This window comes from Mobula birostris, chromosome 11 (assembly GCF_030028105.1).
Source record: "Mobula birostris isolate sMobBir1 chromosome 11, sMobBir1.hap1, whole genome shotgun sequence".
Classification (NCBI taxonomy): Eukaryota; Metazoa; Chordata; class Chondrichthyes; order Myliobatiformes; family Myliobatidae; genus Mobula; species Mobula birostris.
This window is the reverse complement of record NC_092380.1, coordinates 59,001,349-59,025,297: the sequence shown is the minus strand read 5'-3', so window position 1 is coordinate 59,025,297 and position 23,949 is coordinate 59,001,349. Positions and strand designations below refer to the sequence as shown.

Genomic DNA, 23,949 nt, shown 5'->3' with positions numbered 1-23,949 from the left:
AGCAGAGGGGTGTGTCCAGACAGGTAACCGAGTTACAACATATATACATGGTTTACCACAATAACTAACACTTGTGCATCCTCTGAATCACTTTTCAGCACTTTGCATCTCTGTTTGTCAATAGTTCAAGCCTCTAGAAGCTTGCCCAGTAACTTGATCGCTACGCCACTACATCACAACATCACAATGTGATGCCTTACTCTGTGGATCTGTAATTAGTGATATTGCCATCTGGAAATGAATAGATTTGGATTAAAATGTAGCAAATTAAAAGATATCCTTCCGAAAAAGCACACAAGGTCCAGTATTTTGTCTCCCAGTTACTTTGAATATCAATTCAAAATCTGCTGTTTTTTTTTCTGATGCTGGAGTGCTCTACTAGTATTGAGGTTGCTTTGTTATAATCTTCTTTGTTCACCTCAGAAAGGTAATGTGGAATGTGACTGGAAAGGTGACAGCTGCTCAGAACTGAAGTGTGAACAGCCTCTGCGTCATGTCGCTGGCTCATGCTGTCCCATATGTCCAGATCGTAAGTACCGGCCTGACTTGAAACATATATGAACTGGCTTTGAAAATTGTCATCTTCTCTAATGGAAATGAGTTAGTTAAGATGTGAGGACTTGCATAGATCAGGTTACATTGACCACAAGTCTGTTTACATTTTACTTAATAATTAATTCTCTAGTCTTGGGATGGGGTGTGACGTCTGAGATTCTAAGTGCAATCAGGCACAAAAAATACTGGGTATTGAGATTGTTGGATAAAGCGTTAGAGACGGAGAAGTCCTTTGTTGCTATTCCTGATGGTGAGGTTCCAGCAAAATGCTGTTGAGAATTTGTTTTTTTTGCTAATGAAATTTTTCAGAGGGTTACTCAATACAGGCAGGGGTATCTCTGGGGAAATTCCAAGCCTGGATCAAAACTGAGGTGTAGAATTCTTACTAATTCATTAGTTGTCTGTACCATCCTAAGAAAAGGAAAGGATTCAATAATTCAAGAGCGAGTAAGGTACTTCAAGAGCAGAAATCATTGGGTAGAATCATTTTGATGGGCTGAATGAACTTTATTTGGTGTTATTCTATTTATAAAACATAGGTCCTAGGACAGTACAGCACAGTATTGGCACTTGGGTCCAAGATATTGTGTGGACCTATATGAACTATTCAACCATTAATCTAATTCTTTCCTCCTGCATAGTTCATAACACTCTATTTTCCTTACATTCACATACCTATCAAAAAATGTTTCAAGTGTTCCTGTCGCATTAGGCTCTCCCAGCAGTCTGGAGAATGCATTCCAGGCACCCACAACTCTGTCTCAAAAATACCTATGCTGATATCTCCCCTAAACTTTCCTTGAAATCAATAAATTCAAAGACTTTGGCCTCAATACCTCCTTGTACAATTGCATCCTCAATCTTCCTCACATGCAGATCCCATTCGGTTCGGATTGGCCACAACATCCCCTCCACAATTTCCATCAGCAGAGGTTAATTACAGGGCTGTGTGCTTAGCCCCCTGCTCTACTCTTTATTCTTATGACTGTGAGGCTAAGCACAGCTCCAATGCCATATTTAAATTTGTTGATGACACCACTGTTGTAGGTTGGATCAAAGGTGATAATAAATCAACATGTAGGAGGGAGATTGGAAATCTGGCCGAACGGTGCCACAGCAACAGTCTCTTACTCAATGTCACCAAGGAGCTGATTATTGACAAGAGCCAAACACCAGCTTGGATTGATTTGAAATTAAAAGCTATCAAACAATTTCATTTAACCTCATTATTAGGAGTTCCATTACCTTTACAATTTGCTAAAATTCCAAATTTAAATCTCTACCCTGTTATTAAACAGTCCTTACAGATTTGGTTTCAGTTTCACAACTCTTTTAATTTTAAACAATTTAAATTGTCTAGCTCTTTATATCGAAATTTTCTATTTAAACCTTCAATAACCGATCCCATTTTTCTCTTATGGAGAAATAAGGGGATCTGTTTCTTTTTGCAGATTTATTTTGTGATGGTCAATTGATGACTTTTGAAGAGTTAATTAGCAAATAATCTCTCTCTCATACACACTTCCTGCAATATCTTCAGGTTAGACATTTTTTACAAAAATACTTATCTAAGTTTCCATATACGCAAGAATCTGATTTGTTGGATACTATTTTGAATATGAATCCTTTAGTGAGAGGTTCCATTGGTAGAATTCATAATTTACTTTTACTACAAAAAGATAACCTCTCACTAAAGATTAAACAAGATTGGGAGAGAGAACTTAATATGACCTTTGATAATGAAGATTGGTTGCGAGTTCTGAAAATGGTCAATTCTTCTTCGATATGTGCCAATCACTGTTTAATTCAATTTAAAATTGTTCACCGTTATTTAACAAAAGAGAGACTATCCAAAATATTTCCTAACATAGACAACGATTGTGATAGGTGTAAAACTGAAGTAGCCACTTTGTCACATATGTTCTGGTCATGTTCTTCATTAAAATCATTTTGGAAATCTTTATTTTCTATAATCTCTAAAGTTCTGAAAATTAATTTATAACCTCATACACTGACTGTTCTATTTGGAATATTTCCGCATCATATTCAGGGTATTTCATCTTCAGACCCACATGTAAATGCATTTGTTACATTGTTGGCAAGAAGGACTATTTTATTGAAATGGAAAGATACCTCTGTCCCTACATTAATTCAATGGTTTTCCCAAGTAATGTTATGTTGTAGCGGTGTGCTACACACAGCGCTAGAATAATGACACGTAGTCGGTGAGTTGGAGTTGCGAAAAAAGAGATTTATTCAAACTTCGCGGCCTCCTTTTAAGCCTTCCCGTTCCCGCGTGCGGGATTTTCCCCCTGCTGGTGAAGATAGCCTGGCGCCCTTTTTGGGGCCGGCCTCTCTGCTGGCGCACGCCGGTTCGTGTATGCTCGAAAGTGGGTCGCCACATACCTACGGGGAGGTCTTGGAGCTGCAAACCGGAGACCACAGTTCTGTAACTAGGGATCTCATCATCTGCCTGCTGTGCCTCCGCCAGCGCTGCATAGTCCACCCCCTGGGAAAGAGCCTGTATGGTAGGTCTGGATAGTGCGTCCGCCACGACGTTGTCCTTTCCCGAGACATGCTAGGTGTCCGTTGTGTACTCAGAGATGTAGGACAGATGTCGCTGCTGGTGGGACGACCAGGGGTCGGGCACCTTAGTGAACGCAAAGGTTTGTGGTCCGTGAACGCGGTGAAGGGCCTACCTTCTAAGAAGTATCTGAAATGCCGGATTGCCAGGTATAGTGCCAATAGCTCCCGGTCGAAAGCACTGTGTTTGAGTTCGGGTGGTCATAGGTGTTTGCTGAAGAACACCAGGGGTTGCCAGCGACCCTCGATGAGTTGTTCCAGCACTCCACCAACTGCTGTGTTGGATGCGTCCACCGTGAGGACAGTAGGAACGTCCGTTCTGGGGTGCACTAGCATCACGGCGTTTGCCAAGGCTTCTTTGGTTTTAACGAAAGCGGCTGTGGCCTCTTGGTCCCAGGTAATGTCCTTGCCCTTACTCGACATCAGGGTGAACAGGGGGCACATGATTCGGGCTGCTGAGGGGAGGAAACGGTGATAGAAATTCGCCATACCCACGAATTCCTGCAGGTCTTTGATTGTGTTGGGTCGGGGGAAGTGGTTGACCGCGTCTACCGCGTCTGCCGTTGGGCACGCGGCTTGGTGATCTGTGCGACGGATGCCCCTCTCTCCTTCTTGGCATTCCACAGCACATCTGCCCGGGCTGCCACCTTCCGGGGGTTGCTGAAATCTGTGTCGGACAGCAGCAGGCATATGTCCTCGGGCAGTTGCTCTAGGAACGCCTGCTCAAACATGAGGCAGGGTTTGTGTCCTTCAGCCAGGGCCAGCATTTCGTTCATTAATACTGACGGCGGCCTCTCTCCCAAACCATCCAGGTGCAGTAAGCGGGCAGCTCGTTCATGCCATGAGAGTCCGAAAGTCCTTATGAGCAGGGCTTTCAATGCTGTGTATTTGCCGTCCTCCGGGGATGACTGTATAAACTCCTCAACTTGTGCAGCAGTCTCCTGGTCGAGGAAGCTCAGCACGTAGTAGTAACGAGTGGACTCCGAGGTTATCTGCCGAATGTGGAATTGTGCTTCTGCTTGTTCGAACCATAAGCGGGGTCGTAGCATCCAAAAGCTTGGCAGTTTTAACGAAACTGCGTGAACAGATGCGGCGTCGGTCATCTCTGGTCCAAATATCGTTTGGGCCGTCGGGGTCACCAATTGTAGTGGTGTGCTGCACACAGTGCTAGAATAACAACACATAGTCGGTGAGTTGGAGTTGCGATAAAAGAGATTTATTCAAACTTCACAGCCTCCTTTTAAACCTTCCCTTTCCCGCGGGCGGGCTTTTCCCCCTGCTGGTGAAGATAGCCTGGCGCCTTTTTTGGGGCTGGCCTCTCTGCCGGCGCACACCCATTCGTGTGTGCTAGAAAGTGGGTCGCCACAATGTCGTAGTTTGGAAAAAATTAGAAGTAGAACTTTAGATCCTTGATTCGATTTTGAGAGAAGATGGGGCTCTTTTGCCAAATATTATCATTTAATTTGAATTTCTTTTTGTGGTTTCTTTCCAATCTTATTTTATATAAATGTGAATTGGCAGTTGATGATTTTTCTTCTTTATATAGATAATCGTAAGACATATTGCTCCGGGAGTTGGTTCCTAATAGTTCTTTTTCCCTCTTTTTTCTATTTTTTTTCTTTTTCTTTCTCTTGTAGTTAGTGTTTTTTTTTTCTTTTAGTTAGTTGGGGTTCTCTTTTTTCCTTTTTTTATAAGAAAATTTTTTTATTATCACATTATTCTTTTTTTGATAAGTTTTTTCTTCAGCTTTATTAACTGTATCTATATCAATTTGTTGAAGTCGTGTATCATTTTATAGCTGTAGAAGATTATGTATCAATAAAAAGATACTTTATACTTTATTGTCGCCAAACAATTGGTACTAGAATGTACAATCATCACAGCGATATTTGATTCTGCGCTTCTCGCTCCCTGGATTACAAATATTAAATAATAAAAAGATTAAAAATAGTTAAAATTAGTAAATATTAAAAATTCATAAATAGAAAAATGGGAAGTAAGGTAGTGCAAAAAAACCGAGAGGCAGGTCCGGATATTTGGAGGGTACGGCCCAGATCCGGGTCAGGATCCGTTCAGCAGTCTTGTCACAGTTGGAAAGAAGCTGTACCCAAATCTGGCCGTATGAGTCTTCAAGCTCCTGAGCCTTCTCTGGGAGGGAAAAGGGACGAAAGGTGTGTTGGCTGGGTGGGTCGTGTCCTTGATTATCCTGGCAGCACTGCTCTGACAGCGTGCAGTGTAAATTGAGTCCAAGGACAGAAGATTGGTTTGTGTGATGTGCTGCACCGTGTTCACGATCTTTTGCAGCTTCTTTCGGTCTTGGACAGGACAACTTCCATACCAGGTTGTGATGCACCCTATAAGAATGCTTTCTACGGTGCATCTATAGAAATTAGGGTTTTAGGGGACAGACCAAATTTCTTTAGTTTTCTCAGGAAGTAAAGGCGCTGGTGGGCCTTCTTGGCAGTGAACTCTGCTTGGTTGGACCAAGTCAGGTCATTTGTGATATTGATCCCGAGGAACTTAAAGCTTTTGACCTGTTCCATTTGTGCACCACCAATGTAAATGGGGTCGTGCGGTCCGCTACTCCTTCTGAAGTCAACAATCAATTCCTTCGTCTTGCTGACATTGAGGGATACGTTATTGTCTTCGCACCATGCCACCAGGTTCTTAATTTCCCCTCCGTACTCAAACTCATCATTACCCGAGATATAGCCTACAATTGTTGTGTCATCAGCAAACTTATATATTGAGTTTGATGGAAACTTGGCTACCCAATCATGGGTCTACAGTGAGTACAGCAGGGGGCTGAGTACACAGTCTTGTGGGGCACCGGTGCTCAGAGTGATTGTAGAGGAGAGCTTGTCCCCTATTTTTACAGCCTGGGTCCTGTCTGTGAGGAAGTTGAAGATCCAGCTGCAGATCTGAATGCTAAAGCCCAGGTTCTGGAGCTTAGGAATCAGTTTATTTGGAATGATGGTATTAAAGGCAGAGCTGTAGTCAATGAAGAGGAGCCTTACATATGCGTCTTTATTCTCCAAGTGTTCTAAGGAGGAACGTAGGACCAGAGAGGTGGCATCTGCCATTGCCCTGTTGCTCCAGTAGGCGAATTGCAAAGCGTCGAGGTTGACCGGTAGGCTGTGGTTGATGTGTGCAATAACCAATCTCTCGAAGCACTTCATAGTAATTGATGTCAGAGCCACAGGTTGATAGTCATTCAGGTATGCCACCTTGCTCTTCTTTGGTACTGGGATTATCGTTGCCTTCTTAAAACATGAGGGGATCTTAGACTGAAGCAAGGAGCAGTTGAAGATGTCAGCAAACACTCCAGCTAGCTTGCTTGCACAGGCCCAGAGAGCCCGTCCTGGGACGCCATATGGGCCCTTCGCCTCCCTTGGATTTATCTTCAGGAAGGCCCTTCTAACGTCCTCCTCGATGACGATGAATCTCGATGCCACCATGTCCAGTTCATCCGGAGGGAGCGGGATGCTCCTCTTCTGTTCGAATCCTACGTAGAATACGTTAAGTTCATCAGGCAGAGAAGCGCCACAGTTATTGATATTCCCAACCTTTTCTTTGCGCCCAGTGATCTCATTTAAACCCTGCCATAGTCTATTGGCAACCCTCTGGTTAGCCTGGGCTTCCAGCTTGGCTCGATATTGCTTCCAGGAGGAATTCTGCAGATGCTGGAAATTCAACCAACACACATCAAAATTTCTGGTGAACGCAGCAGGCCAGGCAGCATCTCTAGGAAGAGGTACAGTCGACGTTTCAGGCTGAGACCCTTCGTCAGGACTAACTGAAGGAAGATCTAGTAAGAGATTTGAAAGTGGGAGGGGGAGGGGAGATCCAAAATGATAGGAGAAGACAGGAGAGGGAGGGATGGAGCCAAGAGCTGGACAGGTGTTTGGCAAAAGGGATATGAGAGGATCATGGGACAGGAGGCCCAGGGAGAAGGAAAGGGGGAGGGGGGGAAAAGCCCAGAAGATGGGCAAGTGGTATAGTCAGAGGGACAATGGCTTTCCAGAGTTCACGCCTGGATTCCGTGTAGCGACTGGTATCCCCGGACGTAAAAGCTGCAGCTCTAGCCTTTAAAAGGGACTTGACCCCATTATTCATCCAAGGTTTCCGGTTAGGGAATACCTGGATCGTCTTGCGAGACACACAATCCCCCGTGCATTTCCAAATAAAGTCCATGACGGCTGAGGCATACTCATCGAGGTTAGCTGCCGAGTCCTTGAATACTAACCAGTCCACCGATTCAAAGCAGTCACGGGGGACCTCATCCGTTTCCTCCATCCAATGCAACACTACTTTTGACACCGTGACCTCCCTCTTCAGTTTCTGTTTGTAAGCCGGGAGGAGGAGTACGGCCTGATGGTCCGATTTTCTGAAGTGAGGTCGTGGGACAGAACAGTAGGCATCCTTGACTGCTGTGTAACAGTGGTCAAGTATATTCGGGCCTCTAGTGGGGCAGGAGACATGTTAGTATAACTTTGGCAGCGCCTTTCTGAGGTTGGCCTGGTTAAAGTCCCTGGTTGTAATGAGCAAAGCCTCCGGATACCTGGTCTCAATTTCACTGATGTTGGCATACAGTATGTTCAGAGCACACTCCATGTCCGCCTAGGGGGGAATGTAGACCGCTGTCAGTATGATCGAGGTGAATTCCCGTGGCAGATAGTAGGGACGACACTTCACTTACAGGTGGTCCAGGTCCGGTCTGCAGGAGCTTGTCAGTGCCACTGTGTCCGAGCACCATGCAGTGTTGATCAGTAGGCAGACACCACCTTCCCTTGTCTTGCCCGAAGACGCCGTGCGGTCCATCCGATGGATCAAAAATCCCTCCGGTCGGATAGCACGGTCGGGGGTGGCAGGGGAGAGCTAGGTGTCGGTGAAACAGAATACACAGCAGTTCTGCATCTCCCTGCAGTAGGTGAGTCTCCCTTTAACATCATCCACCTTGTTCTCTATGGCTTGCACATTAGCTAGTAGGATGGTGGGCATAGGGACCCTCAGGCTCCTCAGCTTCAATCTGACCAGCAGCCCAGCTCTTTTCCCACGCTTCCTCAGTAAGTAGTGCATCTTTCCAGGTTTCCATCAATGCAGTGTGTTGTTGTCAGCTCTTTGAGATAGGTGGACGCGTCCTGCGGGAATCGATCGGCGGGTTGCGTTGTCATGCACTCCGGATCGGGCCGAGTAATGAGGGAGGCAAACGAAATGAAATGACTTCAGGAGGAGGAAATCAGAGGTCCATAAGCCAGTTCTTATCGAGGGATCAGAGGTGGAGAGGGTCAGCAACTTTAAATTCCTCAGTGTTATCATTTCAGAAGACCTACCCTGGGCCTAGCATGTAAGTGTAATTATGAAGAAACCACAGCAGCGCCTTTACTTACTGAAGAGTTTGCAAGGATTCAGCATGATATCTATAATTTTGAGTAACTTCTATAGATGTGTTGTTCAGAGTAGAATTGACTGGCTGCATAACATGAAAATGCCTATGCCCTTGAATGTAAGATCCTGCAAAAAAGTTGTGGCTATGACCCAGTTCATCACAGGTAAAGCCCTCCCCACCATTGAGCACATCTGTGTGGAGCAATGTCGCAGGAAAGCAGCATCCATCATCAGGTTCACCAGCACCCAGGTTGTGCATTCTTCTCATTGCTGCCATCAGGTAGAAGGTACAGGAGCCTCAGTACTCACATCACCAGGTTAAGGAACAGGTACTACCCCTCAACCATCAGACTTCTAAACCAGAGAAAATAATTTCACTTGCCCCATCACTGAACTGTTCCCACGAACTATGGACTCACTTTCAAAGACTCTTCATCTCATGGTCTTGATATTTATTGCTTATTCATTTATTTTTTTTCTTTTATTTCACCCTGTTGGTGAGGTCTTTTATTGATTCTGTTATGGTTATTGGATTAGTTGTGTATGTTCGCAAGGAAATGAATTTCAGGGTTGTTTATGGTGGCATATACGTACCTTGATAATAATTTTACTTTGAACTTTGAACTTAAATGGATAACCTCTGACATTGGTTATTGTCACCTTGGGAGAAAGGTGCCGGTTGCCTCTTATAATTGTGACAACACCACAGTAGCGTAGCAGTTAACACAGTGCTGTTAAAGCTCAGACTGTGGGAGTTTGGAGATCAATCCAGGCATCCTCTGTAAGGAGTTTGTATGTCATCCCTGTGATATGCATTGTTTTCTCCAGGTGCTCTGGTTTCTTCCCACAGTCTGGAGATGTACTGTTCAGTAGGTTAATTGGTCTTTGTGGATTGTCCTGTGGTTCGGTTAGAGTTAGTACAGAGGTAGCTGGGTGGTGCTGTTCAAGGGGACTATTCTGCACTGTATATCTTAATAAAGAATCTTTTACCCCTACAGTAAGTCGGCTCTCCTGATCCTTCACTCCAAAGAAAAAGGCCTTACCACATTCAACCTTTCCTCATGAGGCGTGTTCTTTAAACCAGGCAGCATCTTGATAAATTTCCTTTGCACCCTTTTTAAAGCGTCCACATCCCTTTTGTAATAAGGTGACCAGTACTGAACACAATACTCCCAAGTGCTGTCTAACCAGAATTTTAAAGAACTTCAGCATTACCTTGAACTCAGTCTCCTATCCAATGAAGGCCAGCACACTTTATACCACCCTATCAACAGTGAGTGGTCTGGGGACATAGACACTGATATCTCTGTTCCTCCACACTGCTTCCCTTAACGTTTTTACTAATCCTTTCATTAACCTTGTAATTCGTCTTCAAGTTTGACCTTCCAGAGTGTATCATCTCACACTTTTCTGTATTGAACTGCATCTGCCGCTTCTCCACCCAACACTAAATCCTGTCTACAACAAGCTTTTACACTCTCCACAATACCTCCAACGTTCATCATCTGTAGACTTACTAACCCACTCTCCACTTCCTCATCCAAATTCATAGACAGCAGGGCTCCAAGATCATATCCCTGCAGAACACAACTGGTCACTGACCTCCAGGTAGAATATGCCCCATCTACTATCACCCTCTAACTTCTGTGAACAGGAGAATTCCGAATCCACATGGCCAAGTTTTCAGGGATCCCATGCCACCATGCCAGTAACAGTAGATTAATTCTTGGCCTGAATTATTAACTAAATTTTCCTTTTGCTTTTCCAGTGTCCATGGCTTCACCTCCCACTGAGAGTTCAGGATTACATCCTCCGATCACAGGCAATACTCTTCCTGAGATGCCAGCACCAACACAATTCTATCAAAGCCCTCAGAGAGCAAAAGCTCAACAACCAACCTCTGACTCAGAAGTTGAGTTGATCTCCTTGTCTCTCTTAAGCAGTGCGATGCCTAAAAAGTACAATCTGAATCGAATTATACCATGGAGCATGAAGAGGAGGCTAGGACAGGAACTAAATACTTCATCTAAGAGTCAAAGAATTATCACAACCAAGCAACCAATGGCTATGAAAATGGGCGTTATTTCAGATGGTACCCTTTGGGGGATCTCCATTCTCCCTCCATCAGAAACATTCAAAACCACTTCAATGGCTTCTGAGAAAGTCAAAGATGAGATGGTCCAAGAAGATTTGAGTAAGTACTTGAGCAAAGCACGATAGGAACAGTTCCTTGGCAAGCAGTGAATGGTCAACGAGTTCATGAGTGACCTTACACAAGTGCAGTAGACAGAATGGAGTTGGAGGTGACTGCAGAGTTGTATTGCCTTTTACATTCATTCCCTTAAATTATGGGTGGAAATCCGTCCTGGTGTAACAACATGTGTTGAAGTAGCATTGTACAAAACACACACAGGGCCCAATCTTTACTGAGAATCGTCAATGGGTCCTTTGAGAGAAATTTGCCCTTGAGCTTACAGGAAGGTTATGGGAATAAGAACGATGCTACTCCGTGGGAATAAAATGCTCAGTCTGTTATACTCTGCGTTTGGAGGAAATTAAGAAGTCAAATGCATTTGCAATATATCATCCATATTTCCAATCATAGATTTTGAACAGCTGATAGAAACATGGTCTGGGTGATTTCATTTTGTACACCTGGACACCGTAAGCAAATAGGACTTCCGTTTACAATGCATCAAGAGCCCTGCTCTGAGCATCCATGCAGGTGACAGTATAGCAGCTTTGATAAAATGTCTACCACTGAGTCTCAGGACTACATTGTATTTGCCACGTAGGACCACAAGAGAATCTAGAAATGATAGATTGTTTTTCAAATGTCATTCGTGCAATTGCCTTGAAGTAACAGAAACTGGCAAAGTGTTCATGGATATGTGAAATAGGTGATGCTTCAGAGATGAAGCTGATGTTTGAATGACTGTGTTCTTTAAGGATACAGACACTCTCTGAGACTGTAATATTCATCAGAATCATGTTTGCATTATCGCCCATCGTTTTCATGCCATATCCTCTGCATTTTGTCTTTGAATAATGCTAAACACATTAAATCATGTTCTCCTTGGTAATCTTGTCTTTGGTATCTGTCTATCTGAAAACATATTGTGCTAGATTGCCCTTTGAATTTTCATGATTAAATTTACTGTATTTGTGTTTGTCTTAGATTGTCTAGATGAAGATGGACTTGTGTTCAGCCATGGGCAGAGCGTTCCCAGAGAAGATCCATGTACTATATGCTTGTGTTTGGTTAGTAACATAGTTAAAAATACATTTTGCAATTTGCCTCCTTTAAAAGTAATTTATTGTGCCTTGTGTTTGAACTGAAGGTATGAATTTCTTTTAAGCAACAATGATAATTCAGTTATTAGTTAATGTATGTCACTGTCAACCACACTGACTGATACAATATGCTGTTCTCTTACAGTGGTGCAACCCAGAGAGCCACTGCCTCACAGCACCAGGCTTCTGGGTTCAATCTTGACCTCAAGCACTGTCTGTCCCGAGTGGATATGTTCTCCTTCTGTATTCTGTGTGCTCTGCTTTCCTTCCATATCCAAAAGACATGGGTTGGTAGATTAATTGGCCACTGCTTATTGCCCTTTATGTGTGGGTGAGTGGTAGAACCTGAGGGAGTTGATGAGAACTTGGAGAAAAATGGGGATAATACCGGATTCGTGTGAATATGAGGTTGATGACTGGCAAAGATTTGTGCCATAGGGCTTGTTTCTATGCTCCATCTCTCTCTGGCCATAGCTTTATGAAAATATTGTTCACTTTCTCAATGAATTTCATTTTTCCATTGTTTAATCTGGACTGGCAGGGATTCCGACAGCAATAGAGCCTGCCATATTTTTATCAAAACCAAATATGATGTGTTACATAAAAGATCAGTGATTTTGTCAATGGCTAATCGCGATTCTTCAGCAAATCACTGCCAGAAGCACAACAGGCTAACAATCTTTTCATTTGATCTTTGTGGACAGCCTTGTATGCTTACAAAACAACAGTATGTAGATTTCAACCATATTTACTGGTTCCAAAACATTTTGGGATAGCTTAAAGTTATGATGAAGCAAATTGTACACTTTTCAATGTTTCTGAGCTTTCTTGCAATAGTATCCATCCATTTCTCCACTGGTTGTGAAGATCTTTCTTGACCAGCAGAAAACAGCTGTCACCAATTCAGCTCCCAAAAGTAAATTTGTACAGTATCTGGAATCAAAACAGACCGAAATGAGAAAAGCAGAGAATGATATCCCCAACAGGTTTCAGGAAAGTAGAAATTCCATGTTATGTACAAAATATTGACTTTTGCAGCAGCGTATAAGCTAATGATTTATTTTAAAAGATTGTTCAGGGCATGGTGATAAACTCAGTCTCATGAGCTGCTTGACCCGAGGGAGTGTACAATAGCACAGGATTTTGAGCAGCGTTCTTGAGCATCTACAATATCTTCCAGGCCAACATTGTAGCATATATCTGACTGTTGCTGGCGTATGTTTCCCACCTGTAATACCTTAAAACAACAATCAATTCTACCCACTTCAGCCCAAGCAGCAACTGCTGATGGGTTGTCTGTCTCTGATTGTAAAGCTTAGTTGTGTCCTCCCTGAGGACTCCACACAGATTGACCAGTAAAGCACATTTCATATGGCATCTCTCAGACTGACATGCTGGTCACTCAAAAGAAAAACCTAAACTTCAGTAAACAATATACAACTGAAGGTAGGATCTTGAATAAAATCTGCCACATGGGCACTACTTCAAACAATTGAACAAAGTAAAGGCATCCGTTAGTCTTGAGAGACCATGGATTTGCGCCTTCAAAGGTTTCCAGGGCACAGGCCTGGGCAAGTTTGTGTGGAAGACCAGCAGTTGCCCATGCTGCAAGTCTCCCCTCCCTCCACGACAACAATGTTGTCCAAGGAAAGGGCATTAGGACCCATACAGCTTGGCACCAGTGTCATCGCAGAGCAATGTATGATTAAGTGCCTTGCTCAAGGACACAACACATTCCCTCGGCTGGAGCTCGAACTCACAACCTTCAGGTAGCTAGTCCAATGCTTTAACCACTTGGCCACGTGCCCACATTGAATAATTGTGCCCACGTGCCCATAAACAATTGAACAACTTCTTCCTAATACACTATGTTCCAAGGTTTTTTCCAGCACTTGGGAATCACTTTCCCTATTATATTTCTGGATAAGATTGATTTCTAGTCAACCCACAGAATTGGGGGTGGGGGTTGGCTTACGGCTTTATAAACATCGTCTATGTATCCTGTATGACGAACAGCTTTTAAAAAACACTATAACCATTTTGCATTAAAATGGACTTTGATAGTTTTTGTTACAATTGTGTTTTATTGTATTAAAAGTGTGTTTAGTTCATGCTTAATTTGGGTTTTTCTTGTGAATGTTGCATATATGATGCTATGTGACTGTGGTGCTACTGCAAGTAGGTTTATCATTGCCCCTGTGCACATAGAAACATAGAAATCTACAGCACATTACAGGCCCTTTGGCCCACAATATTGTGCCAACCATGTAACCTACTCTAGAGACTGCCTAGAATTTCCCTACTGCATAGCCCTTTATTTTTACTAAGCTCCACGTAGCTATCTAAGAGTCCCTTAAAAGACCCTATTGTATACTTGTGCATATGACAAGAAACTTAACTTTGACATTTCTGAATTAGATTTCTTACCCCGCACTAATAATCAATTATGTTGTGGAGCATTTCTCAATTATTCATAACAAACATCACTGTCCACTCTAACAATGTGATCTTACTGGCTAGTAAGCATGGCAAATAAAACATATTCTGAAATGGGAATCGTTGCTACGGATAAGGCTAAATGGGGATTTTTTAAAAATTAATTGCACATAGAACTGTGTCTGATCTATTCAGTGACTGGTATGCAGATGGAGAACTTCAATTAACTCTCTGCACTCTGACACAGGGTTTTTTCAGTTTGCATTAGTTGATGGCTGGACTTTGAGAATGATGCTAAATTGGACTCTGAGCCTGCAAAAGTCCATAAAGCCCGAGATAGCTCGTCTGTTTCCCTGCACAGTGTGCACTTATCATGAGAGTTTTTGTCAATGCAGAAGGTGGTTGTTAGGGTACAAATAACTCAGTATATGTTTGAGATTAAAGCTGGATAACTTGAGTTCAGTGCCATCTGGCACAACTGGTTGATTTCTATAAAGACTAAGCTCTGAAGGAATGTCCCAAACATTTCAAAAACGTGATAGAATTTGAATGTTGAAGTGAGAGGCATAACAAAAATTTAATCAGTAAAAGACTGAAAAGAGAAGATGGACATGAAAGGAAATTCGGGAAGGGAGTGCAAGAGCTTACAGAGAAGACAATGAAAGGCATTTGGTCAACATCAAGGGAGGAAGAGATTTGTCAGAGGAGACATCTGACAGCAGGTGGCAGGTGACCAACAATTGGAGGGGAAAGCTAAAAGTTATTTAAAAATTGAGAATCAGTGTAGATCACTCAGATGAGTGAGATAACTTTGAAAGAGCAGAGGTATGTGGAAAATTTAGGTTAAGAGACTTGATAAAAGATCAATGGAACATTTGAATGAGGAGTTGTAGGACTGCAAGCTGAGGCAGTTTCAGCTGGAGTTGAAATGAAGTAAGAAATGAGCAAGTTGGCTAATGGAAATGGAAGAGAGAAAGGAACCTAGTTACTGGAAATTAGTGTATGAGTAGGCTAGTGTGTTTCTAATGTTACAGTCCCACCTAAAGGCAGCAAGCGAAATCTGCAGCAAAACTCCCTTGCATTGTGATGGGGATTATGACAGATGCCTAACTGTTGAGTACTATGGGCTATAAATTGAACGCTTGATAAAAATGTTTATCATTTCAACTATTACTGTATTTTTTTACAGAAAGGCTCAATTTTGTGCAGGTCATGGAAGGAACAATGTCCACACTTGTTGTGCGATTTAATACAGCAGAAAACTCCCGATAACCAATGTTGCCCGGTTTGTGTTGATTTACGCTGGTGTGTGCACCAGGATCAAGTACATGAGGTAAGTTAGGTGACCCTTCCCGAAAGGCTTGGAAAAAATATCTTTCCAAACTTTCTCCTATAATCAGTGTGGTAACAGAGTCAGCAACTTCCACCCGAAGTTCACATCGAAAACGGCAGCAGTGATGACTGTTGCCCCATGTCAAAAGTGGGCAAGGTTCTTGCTGAGAACTCTCTCCTTGAAAAATATGAACATAGGGATAGGACATTCAGTCCTTCTGACCAGTTTTACTATTGACTTAGATTGAGCCTGATTCGTCACCTTGTCAAATTAGAATCCGAATCATATTGATATCACTGGCATATGTTGGAAAATTTGACTTGTAGCAGCAGTACAATGCAATACATAATAGAGGAAAAATTGAATTACTGTATGTGTGTGTGCATGTGTGTGTGTGTGTGTGTGTGTGTGTGTGTGTGTGTGTGTGTGTGTGTAATATGTTAAATAAGGAGAGCAAAAATAGAAATAAAAGAAGTAGTGAAATAATGTTCATGGGTTCAATGTACATTCAGAAATTGGATGGCGGGGGGGGGGGGGGGAAACTGTTCCTGGGTAGTTAAGTGTGTGCCTTTAGGCTTCAGTACCTCCTTCCTGATGGTAGCAATGAGAACAAGGCATGAAATGGATGCTGCCTTTTTGAGGCATCGCTCCTTGAAGATGTTCTGGATACTGGGGAGACTAGAGCTCATGATGGAGCTGACTAGGTTTACAACTCTCTCCTGCTAACTTCATCCTGTTCAATAGCCCCCCCCCCACCCCCCGAATGCAGGTGGTGACGCAGCCAGATAGAATGTTCTCCATGGTACATCTGTAGGGTTTTTTAAATATGCCATTCTCTCCTAGAGACATGGAACAGGGAACAGTTGACCTCATGAACAGGTCCTTTGGCTTCAGATGTCTATGCCAAAAATGATGGCAAACTAAGCTAACTCTCTTCTTCCTGCACATGGTCTCTATATTCCCTTATATTCTATTGTCTATCTAAAAGCCTCTTAAATGCTACTATTCTGTTTGCTTCCACAACCACCACTGGCAGAGTATTCCAGGCACCTACTACTCTGTTTATATAAAAAAAAACTTCCCCCTCTCACCTTAAATTCATGTCTTGCAGCATTTGGCATTTCTACCCTTGGAAAAATCGATTTTGACTCTCTACCCTATCCATGCCTCTCGTAATTTTATAAACATCCATCAGGTCTCCCCTTCACTTTCAAGTCTCTGGAGAAAATTATTCAAGGTTGTCCAACCTCATCTTGTAGCTCATATTCTCTAGTCCAGGCAGCACCCTGGAAAACTTCTTCTGTACACTTTCCAAAGCTTCCAAAAGAATCAGATGACCAGGATTACCATGCCCCGGATCCTTGATGTAGTGAGAGAATATTACATACCGGTACTTGCTTTTCTTCATTTCAATGCGACCTCCTCTCTTGCTGTAGGATCTTGAAGCTGACCAAAAGCTCACATTGATTTGTCTCTTTAATTGCATGGCTGCCTCACAGCAGATCAGGGTTTCTGGTTGAGCTTGAGTGACAATTTCCAGAATGCTATCTCTAGGAGGAATCATCAAGGGAAATTCATGGAAACATGTGGCAGCTTATTGCTTTCAATGGAACAAAATCTGCAAGTTGATTCAGTCCTTTTTGCCAAGAGTCAGATGAGCTAATCCACCACAAGGCTTATGGAAAAAGATTTCCTCACACTTACAATTAGGGATGCTCTATTCTTGGCACAGAGTATCATTCATATTAGAATCAGAATCAGGTTTATTATCACAGACTTGGGTGTGTCATCAAATGTATTATTTTCCACTGGCAGTACAGAGAAACATTTAAAAAATTACTATAAGAAATAAATCAGGTTTGCAAAAGAGAGCAAAAAGGTAAGATATCAATAGGATTTACAACAATAAAAGGATCACAATAATCACAATTTTACTTCAGATCAAGTAGGGAAAGTTGGTGCCGACCTTCTATCATCCCACACACACATGGCCCTATTATTCCATATTATAGTACAGAATGGAGTATTTTTATGCAGTTTAAAACCATAGTTTGCTGCAGTGCAGCAATAATTAAAACTCTCTGCACTGTTCTCTGTAGAGGTAAGTTCTCTGTACTATTCTCTACACAGCTTCTCTCCTACTTTTATCAGACACTTGAATGGGCCTCTTGTACAAACACATGGATTCTTGGGCTCAAAATCTAGCATGTTGTGGTCTTGCACCTTATCATTTACTTGCACTGCATTCTTTCAGTATCTTTTAACTTTATTCTGCATTGCTATTGTTTTACCTTATTTTGGTTCAATATATCTTTTAATGATTTGATCTGCATGAACAGTATGCAAAGCAAGCTTTTCACGGTACCTTGGTACATGTGACAATAATATACCAATACCAATTAGGAATATATCAATGATCAGCAACACAGGCTAAATAAATGTAAAGATTTCCATAGCACCCATGTATTTCCCCATTGCTTACACATTAGACACCAAAGCGCATCATAAATACATCTTTATCAGTTATATAAAATGTAAAATATTGGAAGTTTTGATAATGTTAAATAATTAACAGATTGTTAGACATACTCATCAGATCAGGCAGCATCTATCCAGGAGAAACAGAATTTGTTAATAATCTTTCATGAAATAAAAAGTTAAAAGTTGTGGGCGAAGAAGAGGGATGGGGGGATAACAAAGAGTTCTGATATGGGGTGGGTACTGGGAGAGACTGAATGACTCAAGTGGTTGTTGTGCCAGATGAAAGTGGGTGGTAATGTCTAATGTTTGTGAGAGATATAAATATGAGGAAATGAAAGAAACCTGAAGCACCCAAAACAAGGAGAGAAAAGTACTGGAAATGTGAGATACAATGCTATAGTTACTTATCCTTTAAAATGGCTGAAATCATTGCTGAGCCATGCAGGTTGTAGGAGAGGTGAAATCATCTAGAAGATGAGAAACTTCCCATCAAACTTATTGGATGCTTCAATACGGTAGGCCAAAGAAAGCAGTCAGAATGGGGAGTGGAAAGGAAACTTAAACCAATCTGTGTTTGATTTCCCAAATGGAGCAGAGACTGCACGATATGCACCAAATGCTCGATGCCAAATTGGTAATTTGCTGTTAACCCTGAAAGAGTGCTTGGCACTCTGGATGGTGAAGAGAGAGGTAGTAACATAGCATGTGTGATGTGTGAAGCACCTTCAATAACTCCAAAAGACTGAGGTTTGGTAAAATACTGAAAGGCTTTTATTCGCTGTACAATATGACCTCCACGGTGAGTGTCTGCCCCCAGACTGAGGGGGAGGGGGCAAGGCGAAACACCTTTATACAGGACTCTGTGGGAGGAGCCACAGGGGCAGTCAGCAGAGGGGCGTGTCCAGACAGTTAACCCAGTTACAACATATATATGTGGTTTACCACAATGTGGAAAGCTGGCATGAGAAAAAGAGTGTGAATTTATGGAGACGGAAGAGTGAGCCATAGCATTGGTCAGAGAACTATTCCACCGGAGTGGGGGGTTAGGATGAAGGGAATCCAATTGTTCTAGGTGCAAGGATATGGGATCAGAACAGAGATGTGGAAAATGGAACAGATAGAGTGAAGGAGAAACTTAGATTGGGGGAAAAGGGAAACTCATCAGCTGTGGAATGGAGATGAAATCATCAGGACAAAATCAATAGAGATAGCGTAAACAAGTAAAGGAAATAGTCCTCAAATAAACCAGGGAGAGAGATATTTAGTCAAGGAAGTGTAGAAGTGGAGTAAAGGAAATTACAGTGGCATCAGAGAGGAACTGGCCAAAGTTGACTGGAAAGGGACACTGGCGGGAAAGACAGCAGAGCAGCAGTGGCTGAGGTTTACGCGAGAAATGAGGAATGTGCAAGACAGGTATAATCCAAAAAAGAAGAAATTTTCGAGTGGAAAAAGGATGCAACCGTGCTTGACAAGAGAAATCAAAGCCAAAGTTAAAGCAAAGGAGAGGGCATACAAGGAAGCAAAAATTAGTGGGAAGACAGAGGATTGGGAAGTTTTTAAAACCTTACAAAAGGAAACCAAGAAGGTCATTAAGAGAGAAAAGATTAACTATGAAAGGAAGCTAGCAAATAATATCAAAGAGGATACTAAAAGCTTTTTCAAGTATATAAAGAGTAAAAGATAGGTGACAGTAGATATAGGACTGATAGAAAATGTTGCTGGAGAAATTGTAATGGGAGATGAGGAGATGGCAGAGGAACTGAATGAGTATTTTGCATCAGTCTTCACTGAGGAAGACATCAGCAGTATACCGGACACTCAAGGGTGGCAGGGAAGAGAAGTGTGCGCAGTCACAATTACGACAGAGGAAGTACTCAGGAAGCTGAATAGGCTAAAGGTAGATAAATCTCCTGGACCAGATGGAATGTACCCTCATGTTCTGAAGGAAGTAGCTGTGGAGATTGCGGAGGCATTAGCGATGATCTTTCAAAAGTGGATAGATTCTGGCATGGTTCCGGAAGACTGGAAGATTGCAAATGTCACTCCGCTATTTAAGAAGGGGGCAAGGAAGCAAAAAGGTAATTATAGACCTGTTAGCTTGACGTCGATGGTTGGGAAGTTGTTGGAGTCGATTGTCAAGGATGAGGTTACAGAGTACCTGGAGGCATATGACAAGATAGGCAGAACTCAGCATGGATTGGATTCCTTAAAGGAAAATCCTGCCTGACAAACCGATTACAATTTTTTGAGGAAATTATCAGTAGGCTAGACAAGGGAGATGCAGTGGATGATGTATATTTGGATTTTCAGAAGGCCTTTGACAAGGTGCCACACATGAGGCTACTTAACAAGATGGAATTACGGGAAAGTTACATACATGGATAGAGCGTTGTCTGATTGGCAGGAAACAGAGAGTGGGAATAAAGGGATCCTATTCTGGTTGGCTGCCGGTTACCAGTGGTGTTCCACAGGGATCAGTGTTGGGACCGCTTCTTTTTACATTGTACATCAACGATTTGGATTATGGAATAGATGGCTTTGTGGCTAAGTTTGCTGAGGATACGAAGATAGGTGGAGGGGCCGGTAGTGCTGAGGAAACGGAGAGTCTGCAGAGAGACTTGGATAGATTGGAAGAATGGGCAGAGAGTGGCAAATGAAGTACAATGTTGGAAAGTGTATGGTTATGCACTTTGGCAAAAAAAAATAAACGGGCAGACTATTATTTAAATGGGGAAAGGATTCAAAGTTCTGAGATGCAACGGGACTTGGGAGTCCTCGTACAGGATACCCTTAAAGTCAACCTCCAGGTTGAGTCAGTAGTGAAGAAGGCGAATGCAATGTTGGCATTCATTTCTACAGGAATAGAGTATAGGAGCAGGGATGTGATGTTGAGGCTCTATAAGGCGCTGGTGAGACCTCACTTGGAGTACTGTGGGCAGTTTTGGTCTCCTTATTTAAGAAAGGATGTGCTGACGTTGGAGAGGGTACAGAGAAGATTCACTAGAATGATTCCGGGAATGAGAGGGTTAACATATGAGGAATGTTTGTCCGCTCTTGGACTGTATTCCTTGGAGTTTAGAAGAATGAGGGGAGACCTCATAGAAACATTTCGAATGTTAAAAGGCATGGGCAAAGTGGATGTGGCAAAGTTGTTTCCCATGATGGAGGAGTCTAGTACGAGAGGGCATGACTTAAGGATTGAAGGACGCCCTTTCAGAACAGAAATGCGAAGAAATTTTTTTAGTCAGAGGGTGGTGAATCTATGGAATTTGTTGCCACGGGCAGCAGTGGAGGCCAAGTCATTGGGTGTATTTAAGGCAGAGATTGATAGGTATCTGAGTAGCCAGGGCATCAAAGGTTATGGTGAGAAGGCAGGGGAGTGGGACTAAATAGGAGAATGGATCAGCTCTTGATAAAATGGTGGAGCAGACTCGATGGGCCGAATGGCCTACTTCTGCTCCTTTGTCTTATGGTCTTAGAAGTCTGTGAGCATGTACTTGATGTTGGTCACTAATCTTTCACTAGTGCCCATAGTGTCATAGAACAACACAGCCCAACCAGTCCATGCCAATCACAGCGCCCCTCAGCTAGTCCCAATTTCCTGTGCTTGGCCCATTTCCCATGGAAGCCACACCCTTCCATGTACCTATTAAGTGCGTCTTAAATGATGCGATTCTACCTGCCTTAATCACTTCTTCTGGCAGTGTGCTGCATATACTCCCCACCATCTGCATAAGAAGGTTGCTACCCATGTTCCTTTTAAATCTTTCCCCTCTCACCCTAAACTTGTGCTCCCTAGTTGCGGACTCCCCTACTCTGGGGAAAGACTGGTCCTATCCACCTCATCATTGGATTCTCATAATTTTAAACATTTCTGTGAGGTTGCCCCTCACCCTCTTACATTCCATGAATAAAAACCTAAGCTGGCCAGCTTCTCCCTGTAGCTCAGGCCTCTTGTCCTGGCAGCATCCTGATAAATCTTGTCTGCACTCTTGCCAGTTTAACCACATCTTTCCCATAACAGGATGACTAAAACTATACTCAGTATGCCAAGTGCAGCCTCTCCAGTGACCAGTACGACTGCAATGCAATATCCCAACTTGCATATACTGAGAAGATAGGAAAGGAACTAACAGAATGTTAGACATTCACTCTGAAAGTAATGAAACAAGGGCAACACCAAATCTGTCCTCAACAAATAAGGAAAAAAAGACGAGACATGAAGAGAGCTAAAACAGAAGTCCTAGTTGTGTGATCGCTGTCTTCATGGGCTCCAATTTGTTTTACTGCTTATTAAGCCCTTTATTTAGAATTACTGATGTTTTATTACACTTGGCCTGCACAGTGATGCACTCTTTCTGCTCTGTTTGAGGCAGGCTGAAAGCCAGTGGCTGCATGGGTGTGATCTGTGTCACTGTAACAATGGAACTGTGGAGTGTCAGACCAAGCCCTGTTCTTCTCCCATCTCCTGCCCACCACAGTTCATCCTGACCCTGCCTGATGGAGAGTGTTGCATGACCTGTGTACAAATCGAAGCAAGTAAGTTGATGTCAATCAAATAAATTTATCCTTCCACATTGTGAATCAGTAGGAACATCCTTATCGTTGTATTTGGGTGCTTTTGGATGTTTGGTCTGGTTCTCATAGACTTTATGAGCATATGGGCTGGCAAATGGGTAGAAAATTGGCAAAGAAGATTTAATCACAAACAAGAGAAAATCTGCAGATGCTGGAAATCATCTCAAAGAAGATTTAATATGAATTTATATTTGGGAAAGAGAATGAACAGAAAACCAATTAGTGTCCTTGCACTGGGGAAATCAGAGTGCCCTGCACATATTTCATAGAAATGTAGAAACATAGAAAATAGGTGCAGGAGTAGGCCATTCGGCCCTTTGAGCCTGCACCGCCATTCAGTATGATCATGGCTGATCATCCAACTCAGAGCCCTGTACCAGCCTTCCTTCCATACCCCCTGATCCCTTTAGCCACAAGGGCCATCATTCATTTCAAATTAAAAGAAATTAATTATCAAGAAATCAACAGAGAAACAACTTGCTGGGGCTTACCTAAATGCAAAATAGTTCTACTCTTTTACTGGATGTTCAGATCTCCCTCTGATAAGTTATACAGTCTGCAATCACTACGTGAGCTCCTCATAGATAATGGCCACAACACAGGGATTGCTGATGCCCTGTTTATCGATATAATAGCAACATCTTCAGGAGGGGTTAATAAGGTAGATAATTTTGTTTTTATTTTGCTGTCTCCATAAGAATATAATTCAGCAGGGATGCAAGCCACAAACAAGGACTGGAGGTTGCAGGGAACATTCCAACAACTCATTTGCATGTTCCAATGGCTGATGCTGTATCATCAGCCCTAAAGTGTCTTTTGCCTCTATAAAGGTGATAGTACATTTATTGGCCCTTACATCATTTGCTGTTGGAAGTGATTGTGTGTACATTGCTGGCCTGTGTACTTGCAGTGATTTCACTTCAAAAGCAGTGATCAATTGGGTTGGAAAGGTTCCAGTGTGTATTGAGGATCTGTTTAACTGATGGGTGTAACTGCAACCTCTCTTTATTTACTGTATGTTATTGAATATCGTATTGCTGTCTGCCTGCAGGGAGTTCTTCCTGCATTGTGTTTGGAGGGTCCCATTACGTGACCTTTGACGGCCTGTTCTATGATCTTAATGGAACGTGTACCCACCTTGTAGCCAAGGACTGCGAGTCAAACAGTTTCAATGTAAGTTCCTTTTATAAGCTGGTTGTGTTGTCTTTATGATCTAATTATGTCAGCTTTGGCTACTCAGATATACCAGACTGATGGTTAATTGTTTCTTATTCTGATCTAAGCTGCAATCCTCTGAAGTA

At 42.6% G+C, this 23,949-nt stretch overlaps 2 protein-coding genes across 2 annotated transcripts in view; both read left to right on the top strand.

Annotated features, from left to right (window-relative positions):
- The window catches only part of LOC140204675 (von Willebrand factor C and EGF domain-containing protein-like), a gene marked incomplete at its 3' end in the record, with an annotated part of 363,358 nt that extends 352,735 nt beyond the window's left edge, over positions 1-10,623 (top strand). Inside the window, exons 22-23 of the mRNA XM_072271366.1 lie at positions 424-529; positions 10,295-10,623. Coding sequence (XP_072127467.1) covers positions 424-529; positions 10,295-10,623 — 435 coding nt within the window. The remainder of the gene's footprint in view (positions 1-423; positions 530-10,294) is intronic.
- Positions 10,624-10,670: 47 nt separating this feature from the next.
- Positions 10,671-23,949, top strand: part of LOC140205508 (kielin/chordin-like protein) — a 34,264-nt gene continuing 20,985 nt past the window's right edge. Inside the window, exons 1-5 of the mRNA XM_072273122.1 lie at positions 10,671-10,720; positions 11,705-11,787; positions 15,446-15,589; positions 22,447-22,609; positions 23,700-23,821. Of these exons, the coding sequence (XP_072129223.1) occupies positions 10,675-10,720; positions 11,705-11,787; positions 15,446-15,589; positions 22,447-22,609; positions 23,700-23,821 (558 nt within the window). The 5' untranslated portion in view covers positions 10,671-10,674. The remainder of the gene's footprint in view (positions 10,721-11,704; positions 11,788-15,445; positions 15,590-22,446; positions 22,610-23,699; positions 23,822-23,949) is intronic.